We start from the raw sequence: 17389 nt of genomic DNA on the forward strand, positions 1-17389 counted from the left end.
GGAGCAACTGATGTGGCCTGCACCAGGGCATTAAGCTCAATTCAATTTCATCCTTCCACCCGGTGGAAACTGGTTGAGGATGCAGTTTGTGCAAAGATGCAACCAAAGGCGGTGTTGAGGTGCCGTATGGATCATCACATTGCTGCCAGCCTCAGGTGCAGCTACAGCAAGCAGCATGGCTTCCTCAGCATCAAGCACGTTATCTGGAAGCAACTGGTTTCCATGGTGCTGTAGTCACACTACTATATACCATATGACCCACAGCAGTTTGGTCATACATGGGCTGTTTACTTTAATGCATCCAACGCCTTTGACTACAAAAGACATCTGTAAGCATGCACGGCGTTCGCCTGAACGTATGTATTTCTCACCCACTGTTACTGTGCCAGTAAACGGTGTCATATGGCCCAAACATACCATAATTTCAGACCAGATGTGTGTCTTTTCTTGTGCAGAAGATTCAGTGGTTGTTTCAGCTTTATTTCTCTGACTGGCTGTGAGAGAAAATGTGACCTCATGATGCTCAAAGCAGTTTGCGGGAGCGATAAAGTGTGACCGCTTGGCCTAAGGAGTTAATCACTGGCTATATTTTGAAATTCATTGCCCCCCCTCCGCCACGCTGCAGCCTCCACCCTCCATGCCCTCCACTAAACGGCCTATGCGGAATACTAAAACATGTGCTTTCATATTCACAAAACCTTGTTAATATGTATGGTAAATCCTTGTAACAAATATTAAACAATAGGCACTGTTTTCCATTTAAAAGGGGGGGACAGAATGATGGATGCTTATAATGGCGAAATTCATAACAACAAAAGATATTCTGTGTTTTGGCTCGATCTGCATGAGGTTTAAAACCGATGAGCGGTATTTTTTATTTATTTATTTTTTATTATTATTTCGCTCTTGTCCAGTTGACACAGCAGTGAAGTGGCTGCAAATCTCCCAAAAGAATAACTTGTGTTGATATGTTCAATACAGCAGATGTGTGGGTTTTTTGTTTTTTTTATGTTTAACACCCTTGTCTTCTAAATTAATTGCAAATTGCTACGTGTTGACTGAAGCACTCAGTCATGCCACAGAATTACTTGGTGAAGATGACATGACTTTATTCATTGAATTTTCTTGTCGTAACTTGATTTTCTTTTATCAATGGCATTTATTCAAATTTTAATTTAAACTGAAATGAGTTTGATGTGACTGTGCAAGTGACTAAGACACATTATGTCGATCGGCGTTTTTAAGACAAATGAAAAGTAGAGTTCGACATTTAAAAAAAAAAGAACTCTTTTCTCCCATAATCTTCTGAAGCATGTTTTATGCATTATTGCTATTTAAATGAATGGCTGATCTTCTCCATACTCCAAGAATAGAACACAACATGCGAGGACAACAATAGAAAAAAAAGAGAAAAAAAAAAGCCTCTGGAGATTAAGGTTTAATATTTGGTTTTATTCTATCTATAAACATTTGACACATTTCTCTTTAAGCTCTCCCTTTGGCAGCCTGGATTACATGAGCTAATCTGTATATCTCTAAAACATTATCCTGCATTTGTGATGTGTGTTTATGGCAGATTCACTTGCTGTGTCAAACTACCTCTGCTGGGGAGATTAAGGGTGTGTACAGGGGTTTACTGGAAGTGCTCAAACAAGCTGCTCAAAGTGCTGAGGGCTATACCGGGATCCATTCAAGGATTACATCCTCATATCTCCTCCCATCTTGAGTATTGAAAACCAGCGAGATGTTCAATGACTTGCAACAACCATTTCACAGCTGAGGTGTTGTCTGTCCATTTCCCCTACGATAAAGAGTATCTTTCTGTTGGTTTGGGGGCTGTAACCAGCAGAAATAATGCGGAACCGCCATAATAAACAGGTTAGAGGTCTTGCGGAGGGTTTCTCTGCAGTGAGATCTTTGGAGGTTTTTTTGGCGTTCAACTAATATTATGGTTGCAAGTCTTTGAGTCCATGAGAGCGGAGGGGAAAAAGTTGCTCGCTTTGATCTTGGAAATTATTAAATATACATGACAGAAACCAGAAAGCTCAGATGCCATGATAGGAAGCCATTCCTCTAAAAAGAGAGACATTTAGTGGAGTGGTTGTTTAGTAGCTATTTTCATGCTTTCTTTCTGACAGCACAGTGAACCCACTCACACTGCAGAGTCAGGTCCTGCTCATAGTGGACTCTCTCTAATCCTGCCTTTAATCCCTTCCGTCTTTGCAGGTATGAAACACTGCGAGGAGAAGTGCAACCCACCGAGATTAAGGTGTTAGATTAAATCTAACAGTAATTAAATAACCAACCATTATATGGCTGTAGCAAATTAATTTCCCCTGTGTCATGTCAACTTGGGTAACACAGCCTATCTATGGAGCCAACCGCCGATATTAGACGCAGTCAGACCTCGCAGACTTGGAATAAAACAGCTAACCTCGTGGCTGGCCTCTGTGCAAAAGTCAGAGCAAAAACAAAAACACCCCAAAGACAAACACAAATTCAAGGCTGCCAAATTTGCATCCTCCTAAAATTACAGAAGCACCATTAAAAAGAAAAAAGAAACGCTTTTTTGCCAGACATAAGAAAAAGCGTTTAAGGGCCTCAACAAGTCAACACAGTAATTCTTACATTAAACAACCTTTTTTTCTGTGCTTGCCCCTGTCTGCAGCTGTAAATATAACTGTCACTCAGCTGATTTGGGTGTGATGTAAGTATGGCAGCTGGGGCTATTAAGCTTGTGTCAAATAAAGCACGCTTACGGCACTTTGAACTGGTCATAGCTGGTATTTAAATGGTAAGCAAGTGAATTATCCGTCACGAAAATGAGCTTTTTTTTTAAGGAGGGGGAAAAAAAAGGAACATATCTTGCTCTTGTGCATATATGATAGCGGGAGATACATATCTTATAAGTGATAGCAGCTCACATGGCGTGGTGAACTATTTCAGCTTTTCACCCCTCCCAACTGACTGGCTGAATTGAGCAATCTCTGCCAGCTAAAGCACAATTTGGATTAGCAAAAGCCCCACTGATAGGTCAGCTTAGCCCATAATGGAACAGCTTAGGCCTTGTCTGCATGATTATAACATTCTTAGCAGCCTATTTCCTTGCATCCAGATGTTGCAGCACAAACATCTCTGCCTCCCTTTAAGTCCGACACAAATTTAAATCACGGGGGGGCATAAAATAACATGCTGTTTTTAAAATGTACGCACTTTGACAAGAACGCTAATTTTAACTCATCTTTTTTAGCAGTAAAACTTTTCTCTCTTTTTTTTTTTGCCACAATGAATTTATTGTAAATTATTATCTTTGACACAGTTTTTGTTGTTTCATCTGTTTGCAGAATCAAAGCATTACAACGTCAACTTTAACTGCATTTTAACTGCTTCACATACAGCCGACATTTCAGCCGTGACACTTCATTTAGAAACGCTGGCATGTGAAGAATGCTTTATAGTTAATTGATATTCAGCAGCGCAGTTATTTTGCGGCCCCTTTGCATTTAAACAGCCATAAATTCTTCTTCAAAAACTATATTTCTCGGACCTCTCAGCAGTAATTTATTTTCAACTGTTGAGCCTGTGACTGCTCTTTAAATTAGAGCTCCCTCCGGACCGTCCCAGCTGTTGGCGCGTAACACACAGATGACAAAGTGAGTTTCCACATGTGCCGGGGCAATGCCCCAGCGTGCGCGCCTCAGATGCGTTAATGCACTCAGCTGCACCTAATATTCAAGGGGGCATTGTTAATAATAGTGATTCTCATCTCAGCACAATGTGTGCACTCTCAGCACAATCAATAAAGCGGTACAGCAGGGCCAAGACGAGGTTAGAGGTTTTAAAGGTTCATAAACGGTATTGTCAATGATGGAAATTAGTTGAAAAGGAGCTTACTTGGAAAATCAATAGTTTATTCTTGCAAATGACAATCTGAATGTTTATGCAAACTGCCGTGTGGTTTCAGAGCGCTCTCTTGTTTAAAAAGGCTCCGTGTCACTCTCATAGTTCACCTACTTTACCCAACCATGCTTCTGCTGCGCTAGTATTTTTTTTTTTTCTCTCTCATGCAACCAACTTTTTGTTTACAGGATTAGTAAAAAAGTACTTCTTTTTTTTTTGGTGAGTTTATTTCACACAAGCCTCCAACATTAAAGTGAGCAGCACATGCAGGCAGCAACACCTTTCCACCAGACTGCTTCAGGGCAGCCCACAGCCTCATGAATGCAGAATATCTAGGAGGCAGACAAAAAAAAAAAAAACAGATAAATATTGTGCTTTTTGAATGCACTGTGCGGAAAACTCGGATTATCCTGCACATTTTTTGAAATCCAGGTAATCTGTGACTTCTTCTTTTTCTGTTGTGAAGAGTGTGCTCTTCTGTTAACTGGCTGTCATCTGGATTCACGGCTTATTATTCACAGTTTGGCAAGGGTCAGCCGCTACTTTTATTTCCTACTTTTTAATTAATTTGGAATCACATGCAATAATGATCTATAGAAGGAGGAGGACGGAAATGTCACTGTGATATTTTCATAGTGTTGGGTGATTTATTTTTTTACACTTTCTTGGGTGCCACAGTCCTTATCTAATCAGTGTTGTTGTTCTTGTTCATGCGTTCTCTTGCGGGGATCTTAAATGCTTGAAAGATTACTAACGGGTTGACAAAACAAGACTAACCTGAACTGAAGAAGCTCCTAGAATTCTACATTTAGCATTGATAACCGGTTTCCTCGCAACGACGGGTTCACCACATTTCACCGAGGAGCCATTTCCATCCCTTTTCTACTTTCTGTCACCACAGCCAACATTAATATTTTACAGCCAGTAGTAAGATGGGCCCAGATGACCCTGCACAGCAGCTGAAAAGAATTTAACTTGTGCTACTGTGTTTGACTGGTATTAAAGTTGCCTTTGCAGCCCACTACACCTGCACTGTGTATAAACAGCTAGCTGGTAAATCTCTTGCACAAAGGTAACACATGCAGTTTATTTCATTCCTCAGTCTTTTCTCTCTTTTGTCTGTTGGGAGTAAAAAAAAAAATCTTTGAGGCTTTCCAAAGACAAAGTATAATGTATTCTCAAGCCAAACGACACACACATATTCCTCGATATGAAATTACAGAAGCCTAAATCACATTAAAAAAGGATTAACACACCTGCAGCGCAAAGTGGAATTGGAACAGTTTACAGATTGTAATGGCCGTGTCAATACGCGCTACTATAACATATCATACATGAGTCACACCATATTTTAAATGAAATACAGTGTTTACAAAGGGCCATCAGCACAGTATCATGGTGGTGCATCGCCTGAAGGCATCTAAAATCACACACCAGCGGGCTGACACACTCACCAGACAGAACAGACTCACACTTCTCCTCAAGAGACAAGATCACTTCAGCTCGTCACATTTACTTTGCTGGCCACTCGCAGTTATAAATTACACACAAAAAACATTTCCATACGTTCTTTTTTTTTTTTTTCAATGTATAGCTTCTCAAGCGGCTCTACAGCTTCAACGGCAGGATCAATACGCATTCCAGTGCTCTTCAATGTCAGGGTGCTGCTGCTCATATGGCCATTATAACAAGAGGTCAAACAAGAGTCAAAAGGCATTGCAAAGCACTTCCAGTGATGGAGACGCCACTGCAGTGGAAATGCAGAAGAATTACGATTCAATGACGTTTTTATTCAGTTATTAGTCCACTGCTGTTCTTCATTAAATCACGTAAATGATTCAATTTAGAATGAAAGAAATTAAATAGAAAAGACCAAGACGGGACGGTGTAGATAAAAGCCCATAGTGTTAATGATCGTAGTGGATGCATAACAAAGAGGAAACACACATCATTTGCTAAATCTTTCTTTCTGTTTTTGTTCTTCTTTTTTTAGTCAGACCAAGGTGATGCATGTAATCAAAACCTGACCTCTTCTTCGCTGGCTCAGGAGTTGCATGCTAGAAACAGTTATCATCATTGCTGAAGTTGGACATTTAAGGGTTTAGAGCAGATTTTTTTGGAGTGGGGTTGTGCTTATCCATTATCAGCACAATAGCTGGCGGTTGGCATGTCACCAGTTTGGGAGAAGCTAAAAATATCAATATCACTTCAGGTGTACAATATATTTATTTCATGGCTTGACCTTGCCATCAGACAGCTTTTTCAGACAAGGAACTGAAGTCATTATATCCATCTATGCTCTCTTCAAAGCCACCAGACTCCTTTGACAAAAGCAGTAACTTTACCTCACAGAATGTTCGCGTCGATGCTCTTTTTATGTTTTTCAGCGGTAGTTAGCAAAGCACTATTAATAGGTTTAGGTGTGTTGAGCCTCAAGCCTCTTTCTTAACCTGCTAGATCGCCATGGTAACTCATGCTGCACAGCTAACCTGCTCTGGAGGAGGTTATGTTTGGGAGTTAAATCAATGGTGAAAAAGCATCGCCCTTTCACTGACGGTTCTCTAAAAGCGATACCGATTCTCAGCTGAGGTGAGAAGGTTTGCTAAACTGTGTGTTAGCAATGCCTTTAAAGAAAGCCAGGCAGTTTAAGTACTGCACAGTGGATGCATTGAGTGGCTACTGGAACTTACATGTATACAGTTAGTGATGCAGAAAACGCTGAACGTATAGTTAACTTGTGTTTTCATCCTTTGGTCCTGATTTGCTCTCTCGTCTTTACTCTGCTGGTATCGGAGCTGGTAGAACACTGGTTAGAAAATTGAGTAGTCTATTGGTATTTATCACAGAGAGTATTTAATCATTAACATTATTGTTGCTTTGATTTGACTGAAGTCAGTTAAGAAAAGTCACATTATGCACGAAATCCCCCCTTTTATGCGAGTCTGGTAAAGAAATCCTGGATTAACAAAGAGTGTAGGTTTTGTCAAGCCAGCTAACAAAAACAAATCCTGACTTTGTCAAACTTGCTTGGTCGTGTGGTATCTGCTGTTCTAATTCATGTGCCTATGAATCCAATGTTCTTTCTTAGCTTTACGTGAAACACCCCAATAAAAGTCAGGAGTTTATTCTGGAGGGTGATTCTTTTTGGCTTTGAATCCTCTCACCGGCGTCTGAGACAGTATACTTGTTTAAATAAACTTTTTCATATATCAACAAGACGGTAGCAGCGGAGAATTTCTTCATCATCTTCACATCATCACTACTCAATAAACAACAGTAGTGCGCCTCTCTCATTAAACTAATGTGTTAAAACACCTTAGTCATACAATAAAACAAACAAACTAAGCAGTGGTAGATCATTAAGTCCCACGTTTTGAACAGTTACTATAGAACTGCTGTTTCTGTCAAAGGAGTCTGGTGGCTTTGAATGGAGAGGTGTAACAGTTTCAGTTCCCTGTCAGAGAGGGGGCTGTCTGACAGCACGGCAAAGTGGTGAAAATATTCAAAATATAGCATACACTTGAATTGATTTTTGTAGGTGGCTAAAATACGTTTAACTGCTGACCCTGTCCACGGCAGCTCTCCGCTTAGCTTCTGTGCCGCTCTCATGTTTGCCTCTCTAAACTGGGGGCATGAGGACTGCTATTTGCTGTAGGTAATATAGCATGGAAAATGGAAAAAAGTACTTCATACAACCCCACTTCAAAAAAAAAAAATCTGACCTAACCCTTTGATGCCAGAGTCCAATGAGGAATTAAATGAAAGACTCATGGCATTGGACTATGTAGACAGAGACTCTTGAATCATAATGTATTCCATATTAGTTGAAATTCAAAAATGGCATGCCATTTAAAATCATGGCAGTTAATCAAGCGGCATTTTATGTCTTTCTGTTCATTATGTGGGGCTTTTTTTTTTACATTTCTGTTGCAGCTGTTGCAGCAATTAATAATATTTAAAGGCATTTTTTTCACAGAATAATATAAAGAAGGCACATGGTTATTTATGTTTTTGTTTCTCATATCGATAGTGATGAAGACATGGATGCTAATGTACACCAAACAGTATCATTTAGCATTTGGAGGCATTAAGAAGTAAGGGCTTGTGTTTGAGCCCACATGTATTTGAATCATAACTGTGTGTTGTGTTCATTGAATACTTTAAATAAATGTCTTACTCTAGGTTTAAAAAAATGCATTTAAGGGAGAAAAAAAAAAGCCAGTAAGCATTAAGTAGTCAAACACCTAAAGGTTGATAAAATATACAGAATCAGCAGAGACCAGCACTGACATTTCCCAAAAGTTTTATGGCAAACATTACCAATTTCTGTAATATGAGAAATGGCAAAAGTAACAAGTTGGCCTGCTGTAATTTTTCCTTGATATTCCTCTTGACATTTTGTGAGTTACCTTGGGCTTCTCTAAAAGGAGAAAGCTGCCAAAGTTCTGTCTGTATTACTGGATATATGCACCAATGTCTTGCACAAAATAGAAAGAGTTTGTGCAGCCTTCTCCTTTGTGGTGTCACACTGACCTACAGCTTCATAATGAATTGAAAAAGAAGGGGGGAAAAAATGGAGGAAACATAGTGACTGTAATATGTAATTTCCTGGAAATGTTCAGGTGTTTAACTGATAATACTGTCAAAGAAAAACCTTTTAGATATAAAATCAGTCTGTTGAACTTTCACAGAACACACTTGTGGGGAAAAGAGAGCGCTGGCGACATTAGAGGACATTATATATTAGCAACAAACCTTCATATCATACTCAAAATTAAACAAAAATCATTTTTGCTCTCCTGTTACAGAAAATGAAATCAGACACAGATGCGGCTTAATCTGGTGACTTTAATGATCCATTTTATTCCATTTGTTTCTGTTAATGGCTTGAGCCATATGGCATGGCTCTGATGAAAAGCAGCAGTTTATATCTTCTGCACCCACTTGTTTATCCACACAATTACTGATGCCCTTCAGTCTTGTCATCTTGTCAGATGCTGTATCCCTGCAGGCTTCGTCTGCAGCATAGCTGGGCCTTAAATGTATACCAAGCGCCTTGAATTCCTCTTATTTTTGCAAATTACATCTGGAACAGCACACACATATCTACATTTTGGACCTCAAGAACCCACTTAATACATTTTCATGACTATGCCATGTAACAGCTATGATTAGGAGAGCTGATGTAAACGTTGCCTCATATGCTGCAGCCAAACAGGTGCAGAGTTTTGTCTTCGGTCAACTTAAAATGATTGGATCCTGAAGTGTCTGCCATTTTTCTCAGGCAAGGAGATCTATCATGTTCAAACTGTCATATTAATTGGTTCTGCTTAACTGAGCCGAATCTGCAACATTTCCAGGATGTAAATTTTAGCCTTTGACTCTGACGTATTCAGGTGTGACTTTCAATTAGAGCTGGCCGTTTTGTGCTTCTCTTTGAGCTAATACGCATTTTGATAAGGTTTTTAGCGCTTTGTGTGAATAATGTCAGAAGATGCAGAGATGAATGAAAAGCCCCTTTGTTGTTTCATACAAAAAGAAGGTGCTTTATTCTATTTTATTTTTTTTTCAAACTAAAACACAGAGGACAAAATGTTCACAGCAACTGTATTTAAAACTTGAAATAAAGAACGCCGGAGGTCGTTTTCTATTATACGACCTGTTAACATTAATATTCTACGCAGGAACGCGTGGTATTAAACAGCAGCTCGTTGTTCTGTTGTGTTTCAGGTGCTAGTTGTCTGCCTGCGTTCCAACTTTATAAATAAATGACAGTGACGGTGAAGCGCACCCATTTTTTATGGGTGTGTTTTCGCTGCCGCCTCAGCGCTGGGACCAGCACATCACGACAGCTTGTTTTTTTGTACTGGCAACATCAATAACAGAATATTGAGGGCAATTGTGATCAAATTGAATGAGTGTAGCCTGAAGTGCTCTCATCAGCTCATCCAAAGGCAAATAAACAAACAAGTAAAGAACAATAAAAGAAGACAATCATCTTTCAGAGGAGTGGCAAACTGCTGTTGTTTTATTAGAGCACGGATGAGCCCTTATGTAAGGATCTTATTTTAGGTTTGGATTTATGAAGAGAAATCAGTGTCTTTTTTTTTTTTTTTTATAGCCAGTAACATTAAGACTAGACAGTTGGAAAAAAAGCAATATCCTTGGAGTCTTTGATTTAAGATAAGATTGCCTCCACTCTCTCTGTGGACTTTAATACGTTTAAAAATAGACTAATTTTCTCGCTCATATACGCTGTTGTGGACTAATGATGCAGGGTGGTGCAGCATTCCAAACATCCTGATAGCATCCCTCATTGCCATGCTTTATTTCGTGATGTTTTATGTCCAAAGGGCATCTGAACACAGCTTCAGATCTCAGCACTGCAGTCTGGTGATGTGGGGGAGAGAAGTACCTGGCTTGCCCACTGTTGGAAGTGGGATGGTCTTTAGGGGATCTCAGGAAGAGAGTGGGGAATGAGGTTTTGATCAGGACCAGCTGTCACTTCTGTCCTCAACTATTCTGCCGAAGCCCACAGTCCCGCAGAAGTACAAGTATAATGGGCTTATTTAGACTGGGGAGGCTGTGTTGTGTTTTAATTAGTCTCACGGTTTTGTTCTTCTTGCCATTTAACAGACATGGTTTGCTTGTCACTGAAAACTTACTTTACTCAGGAGAGATTAACAATAATAACAGAGAAGTTTATGACAGGATAATTTAGCATAAATTCCTCCACCAGCCTCAAAATGTTACGTTTAATTAATGGGGAATGTAAAGGCGGAGGTGATAAAAGCGCTGCACTGACTGACGCCATGATAAGCACACAATTAGGATAGTCTGGTTAAACAATTTGGAGACACTGTCTTGACAAAAAAAACATTGTTAAGCCTCAAATGCATTAAAACCAAAAAAAAAAACTTGATTTTAAACTACTTTTAAAAGACCTCCTCAGGTGAAAATCTAATATTTTTTATATAAACATGTATTTATGGTATTTATTTAACTTCTAGAGGACACATCATGAGCAAATTTTACAATCAAAAGCTTTATGTGTCATTATTCTTCTTCAGATTCTGGATCAAACATGTGTAACTGCCAACATTACAATTTGCCACCATGCAGGATTGAATTGAATCACAGGTGAGCTGGTGTGCTCGAGTGGCTGTGAGTCGAGCAAGAGGCAGGGACTTTAGAGGAAGCAATGTAGTTACATTTAAAGTAATTTAAGGGAGGAAAGGATGATTTTAATGGGAAAAGTATTCTGAATATGTAACTTTGACACACAATAAGGAGTTTTAGGGGTTAAATCAATGATCGGAGACTTACTGTAAGCATCTGAAACGAATCAAAATAATGTCTCATCACAGCTGTGTGGGTGTGGTTTCATCTGATTTGATTAACAGCAACCAAGCAGCCCACTAACTGCTGTCCCTCGGATTTCTGATTCATACACTCCTAAATAGTGCACACGAATACGTGACATCACCTTTGTCCAGCTGAGCTCCACCCACTTCAAACCGGTGAGAAAAAAATGAAAATCTCATCCATGACTCAACAAAAAGCAGGAAAAACAAAAAGCCCATCACTAATAATAAGACGATGATTGAGAGGATAAGTTTGGCGTAAACACTGGGTTGTTGTTTTTTAGTTGGATAATACAGAAAATGTTAGAAATACAAACAAAACACAATGTTAAAGCTGAATCAGAACATCTATGAACGAGTTTCAACAGAGGAACATCCTGTGACTGTATTTTGTCGTCCTTTTTTATCCTGATAAGACGACACCCGCACAACACGCTTGTCCAAATATTTTAAAAAATGAGAGAAGGAAAATAGGATTGAACGCACAAAGAGTAAGTACTTTAAAGATAGGGCACACTGACAGCAAATAAAGTGCATAAAACTGAAGCATACCATAAGATAAAAACACTAAAAGTTGAAATAACTTACATCTATAGTGGCCCTGGCAAATGTGCTCCGTCTCTCTGGTCAAAAGTTGTAACATGCAGATAAAATATTAAACGCATTCAAACATATCACCTCTTTTCATGGCTTGAAATACAAAAAAAAAGAGATTTTTACACCTGTTTTTACAACTATTTAGCCTAAAAGATTTGGATTCAACCAAGGAAAGAGATAAAAGATTGAAGATGAGCCATGAAAAGCACAAAAATATATCAACTGTGTGAAGAATGTATTAAAGGATATGAACGGGGTGCTGGTAAGACGGCCTTTGTAGCTGAGCCTTATTAAACATCTACAATTCAAATTAAAGAATGTAAAGGAGGACGTAGCAGAACATTTCGCTGCTCTGTGGCGCTCAAGTCTTATAGTCAGAATGACACTTTTTGATTTTTTTTTTTCATTTCCCACAATTGCTTTGACCTAAAGCAGGTCTATATGTTACATAACTAAATCCAGATAGCTCAAAGGCAAGCCCACCAAAGGGACACTTCAGCTCCGCTCGGGTGCTAAGAGGTCAGATTCAGGTGGAGGAAAACAAAAAAAACAAAACCAAATTCTCCGCCATTTTACTTGTGCCCGACGCGATCGCTCAGACTGGCAGCGTACTCGGCGTTTGTTTTCCTCCTGAAAAGTTGCACCTTCACCGTGACAAAACAATGCCTCCCACTCCACAACAGACCCACCAGGACCCTTTGCTCTGGCCTGTGGGCTTGTTTTTTTTTTTTTTTATCTGTGCCAAACATGTACGCATCCACTTGTTGAGCGCCGAGCAGAATGACTCATTTGACCAACCTTTGTGGTTTTTTTTTTTTGCTTTGTTTTGTTTTTTTTTTTTCCTCCGCTTTGCAGTAAAACCAATGTCTTTGTTCTCCGCGCTGCTGTAATCACAAACATGTCACTCAGGGTGAAATAATTGGATTATTCATTGCAAACTGACCACAGTATCTCTCACTTCAAATGTCCTGACTGACTGTTGTTGATGAATAGGCGCTTACACCCTCGACTGATATTTGCAGCCGCGCTCGGTGTATAATACATTTGGCATTCGTTTTTTCTTTTGATTGTGCGTCTGCACTCAAAGTTAGGGGCTAGTTTGCTTGAAATAATGCTTTTTTTCATCTCTTTTATCTCTTAAATAAGGCTAAAATGTGTTTCTTCTGCAAATAGCAAAATGGTAAGAGTCAGACAGACACTTCATGTCTGAAAAATGATTCTTTTTTACTGAGTCAACACTGGCTAACAACAACAACAAAAACAGACATGTGTAATATTCACACCTCAATATCATTATAGTATTGTTTAGGAATAATTTAAAGGGTCTGCACACATCATTGGAACCATCTCCAAGAGACTATAAGAGGAGTCCTTTTGAGTAAAAAAAATTGATTGTATTTGACATGACGTGGAGGAAGCTCAACGAATTGATACAGCAGCTTAGATGTGATCAATCCAAATGAGAGACTGGAAGGAGGGAGGGAGGGTGTCTTTTATTCCGCTGCCAGAGTTTATTAGAAACAACTACGCTTCTCTGGAGAAACTCTATTCCTCCAGAAACAGCTTGGACCTATTAGTATCTGGGAATGTAAATTAGCATGATCCCTCACCTCATCATGCCTCAAAATATTCCCCCGTGCACCGGTTTGAAAGAACATAATGAAACATTGAGTTAAACGCTTGGGCATGTTCCACGGCACTTTTTTCTTTGCGGTGGGCGTTAAGGCATGAAGAGTTGTGATTATCTGTGAAGATTAGTTTCTGCCTTAACAAACACACAAGAAAAAAAAAATTAAAATAAAATAAAAATCTGATGTGATTTGGTATACGCCGCGTTCTGAATGATGAATCAACCTTCAGAGACGACTGGGCATCCTCCAGATCTAAATTTCATGTGGAGTGGGTGTGAAATGGATTTCCTTCCTAAGTTAGAGTACACAACCTCAGTACTAGTGGAAAAAAAAAAGTGGATTTAAAGGTTGATTTTCTCTGTATTTATTTATTTGACTGGCTCGGATAGTTTTTTTTTTTTTGTAGCCGTGTTTAATGAATCTTGTTACAACAGCGTTTCCTGATGAGACTCCATATGCTATTTCCTGTGCAGCGAACTATAAGAAACATTTTGCATGTGCTGTCATTTTGCTTTTTTTTTTTTTTTTTACTTGCACATTTGTACGCGCCATGCAGCAGTTAATTACTATGCTCGAATACTATCTTAAGGTAGAGATCATTAAAAAGTTACACCGAGTCTGAAGGCCCCCTTTGCTGCGTATTCACACTCCTCTTTGCTATGTAAATAAAGCTTTGGACATGTGTTGAAATGCAAGAAAATAAATGCTATGTGCTATGTTCTCGGTCTGAGGCGGTAAACAGCAGATGGTAAGCAGGGCCTCTTTAGCGCTATGGATTTTATTTAGCTACCCACCTGAATGACCTGTGTTGAGCTGAGCAGCTGATGTGGAGAAAAAAAAAAAAAAAACAGAAGCGAGCGTTAACTGTTTGCTCTTGTTTACTTCAGTTCCACTAGACTGCAAGGCCAGAGGAGTCATTTGCCATGCACAAAGAAATTAGCTTGTTTATCAGCATTTTGATTTCCGTCCCGCCTCGCTGTCCCACGCTGACATTTTGGATGTACATGATCCATGACTGATTCCCAATCAAAAGCACAATAACAAAGCGCTTGGCTCGCGTCGTTTCCATTGTTTTATAATTGAATGTACGCCGATTAGCGTTGAGGCCCGATTAGGACAATAGCTTGTTGTGCGCATCCCTTCAAAAAAAAAAAAAAAAAAGTAACCTTGAACGCTATACATCTGTCCTGTCAATTGGATATGCTCCAAAGATTGCCAGTGAGACGCTGCAGCTAATGTCCATACAGTGGGATACGGGTTGTTTCAAGGTGATTCGCGGTTGTATAGTTGAGCTTTTTTTTTTTTTGTCTTTACTGCATGGTGATGTTACCTCCTCAGACCACCTACTGTACTTTGGAGTTAAATAGCAGACAGAGCTGAAGTCCTTGAAAGGTTAGAAAAATCTTTAGCCATTCATTACTGTAAAAAGGGGAAGTGTGGAAAGTGATGGAATATAATGAAAACTAATACTCTTTCTAGTCACCATGCTATCTGTAGATATGTTTAATATCCCATTACAGGCCCAGAAGTAACCACAGTTCTATACTGTCAAGAGACAAACATAATCCGGAGGGAAATTACCCATCAGGAAGGCAATACTGTTACTGAGATGCAATTACCAGGCCACTTGTGAGACTTTCAGCCCAGTATCCATGGGTGCATGTGTGTGTGTGAGGGTGGTCGATATGTGCATAACAGCTCTTATGTTTAGCAGAGTAAATTGGATTCTTTGCTGGAGAACAGTTAATTTAGAATATGTCCAAGATGCAAATGATTGATGTGACTATATCGTTACAACTGTAGGTTTGTGGTACAGGGCAGCCTAATGGAAAAAAATATCGCAGGGAGAAGGAAATAGCTTTTATCCTGGAATCGTGGAGGAATTTCCTCCACCAACTCTGGGAGTCTCCGGATAGAATCGTTTGGATTTTGGTTGACTGCTTATACATTAATTTCCAAGGAAACATTTCTTAATTTGGTAGAGGGGGGTGGGTAGAGGGGAAACAGCCTATGTGTGCATGGATCCTGCTTCTTTTTAGCTCCTGAGCTCGTATTTGTTAGTAGTTAAATAATCTGCATGTCTCACAGAGGATTTAATGTACCAATTTAGCACTGAATCACATAGCCTACAAACAAAGAAAACAGTACGGATTGGAATGAAAATCAGTGTAAACATTTGATAAGGATTTGCTTGAGGCGATTGCTATGCTTTATTATTGATACAAAAATATAAACTGCAGAAACAAGGCTTTGCCTCTGTGCGTGTGATACACTTGCCTCTGCACTGTCCTCTCCCTACAACTTGTTCTCACAGACCTGAGCTGAACATAATATTTTTGTCACTAGTAAATGGCCTCCTGTTACCCCCCAAGATAAATTTCTCAAGTTGGGGACATTTCAACTGTACTACAAATTATCACCTTGAATCTGATAATTAATCATTGCTGCCTTCAATGAACAGCCCCTAACCTTAAATGTGGTACAAAGAGGAAAAGAAAAGAGCTGCCTGCACCCATTACCGAGGAAGTGCATGTGCATAAGAAATAAAACTGCCTGCACAGAGTGTGAGCCTAGCATGCATAATAAATGTATGACAAAACAATACCCCAGGCACCCCAGTATTAATGATATGCAGTGAACTCATTATTAAAGTTCCAAAACAGCTCCTGGAGTAACACAGATGGAGTCAATTAAGCAATGAGCATACTTGCTTGCCTGCCGTTTCATCTTCCTTCTTTTATCTCTCGCATATTACTCCATGGATGTAATTAGCTGTATGTTTCTCCTCACAACATAATGTCCAGTGATAATAACAGTTATTTTCACTTGTAATTTCAAATAATGTACTGCTTAATAAATGTACCAAATTTGCTTGCACCGTGTCCTTGGGTATTTCATTTGCACTGTACCATGCTCCCGTGCTAAGCTGCCTTTTTTTTTTTCTTCTCCCCCCCTTTCTTTCTCTCTTTCTTTGCTGTTTCTGTTCCCAGAGACCTGATGCCTTCAACGCTGGAGGGGCAGATCACCATGGAGAAGACACCCAGCTACTTTGTGACTAACCATGCCCCGAAGCGCATCCACTCCATGGCTAGGGACATCAAGCTTATTATTGTGGTGCGTAATCCTGTCACTAGAGCCATTTCGGACTATACGCAGACTTTGTCCAAGAAACCCGAGATCCCCACCTTCGAGGTTCTGGCTTTTAAGAACCGGACGCTGGGTCTTATAGATGCCTCGTGGAGTGCTTTGCGTATAGGAATATATGCGCTTCACCTGGAGAGCTGGATGCAGTATTTCCCCCTCTCTCAAATGCACTTTGTCAGCGGGGAGAGGCTCATCGTGGACCCGGCGGGCGAGATGGCCAAAGTGCAGGACTTCTTGGGACTGAAGCGGATTGTCACAGACAAACACTTTTACTTTAATAAAACTAAAGGATTCCCGTGTCTGAAGAAGCCGGAGGACAGCAGCACTCCCAGATGCCTCGGCAAGTCTAAAGGGAGAACTCACCCTAAAATTGACCCGGACGTGATACGGCGGCTGCACAAGTTCTACAAACCCTTTAACATGATGTTCTACCAAATGACTGGCCAGAACTTTGAATGGGAGCTGGAGGAGGACAGCGAAACTCGTAGCTCTCAGGACTAGCATGGCACGGCTCAAGCCACACCACCAGCCTTCTCACTAAAACTACTACTGTCTCGCTTCATCTTCTTCAGAGAGAGTGCTTGAGCACGCCAATCAATCATGGCTGTCTTTGCTGTGTCTGTACCCATTAGCAAGAGTTTACTGACATGCTTTTTTCTTGATGATGGCAAATCATTATTGTATATACTAAACATAAAATATATTTATATTTGTGTAAAGGAGATGATTTATTCCTTTTGTTTTTAAAGCATA

General features: G+C 39.8%; 1 protein-coding gene across 1 annotated transcript in view; it reads left to right on the forward strand.

The window, feature by feature from the left end:
* The window catches only part of hs3st4 (heparan sulfate (glucosamine) 3-O-sulfotransferase 4), a 78500-nt gene extending 61330 nt beyond the window's left edge, over window positions 1-17170 (forward strand). Inside the window, exon 2 of the mRNA XM_008286275.1 lies at window positions 16483-17170. Coding sequence (XP_008284497.1) covers window positions 16483-17137 — 655 coding nt within the window. The 3' untranslated portion in view covers window positions 17138-17170. The remainder of the gene's footprint in view (window positions 1-16482) is intronic.
* The last annotated feature ends 219 nt before the right edge of the window (window positions 17171-17389 follow it).

Source organism: Stegastes partitus, unplaced genomic scaffold (genome assembly GCF_000690725.1).
Source record: "Stegastes partitus isolate 25-593 unplaced genomic scaffold, Stegastes_partitus-1.0.2 Scaffold445, whole genome shotgun sequence".
NCBI classification, from domain to species: Eukaryota; Metazoa; Chordata; class Actinopteri; family Pomacentridae; genus Stegastes; species Stegastes partitus.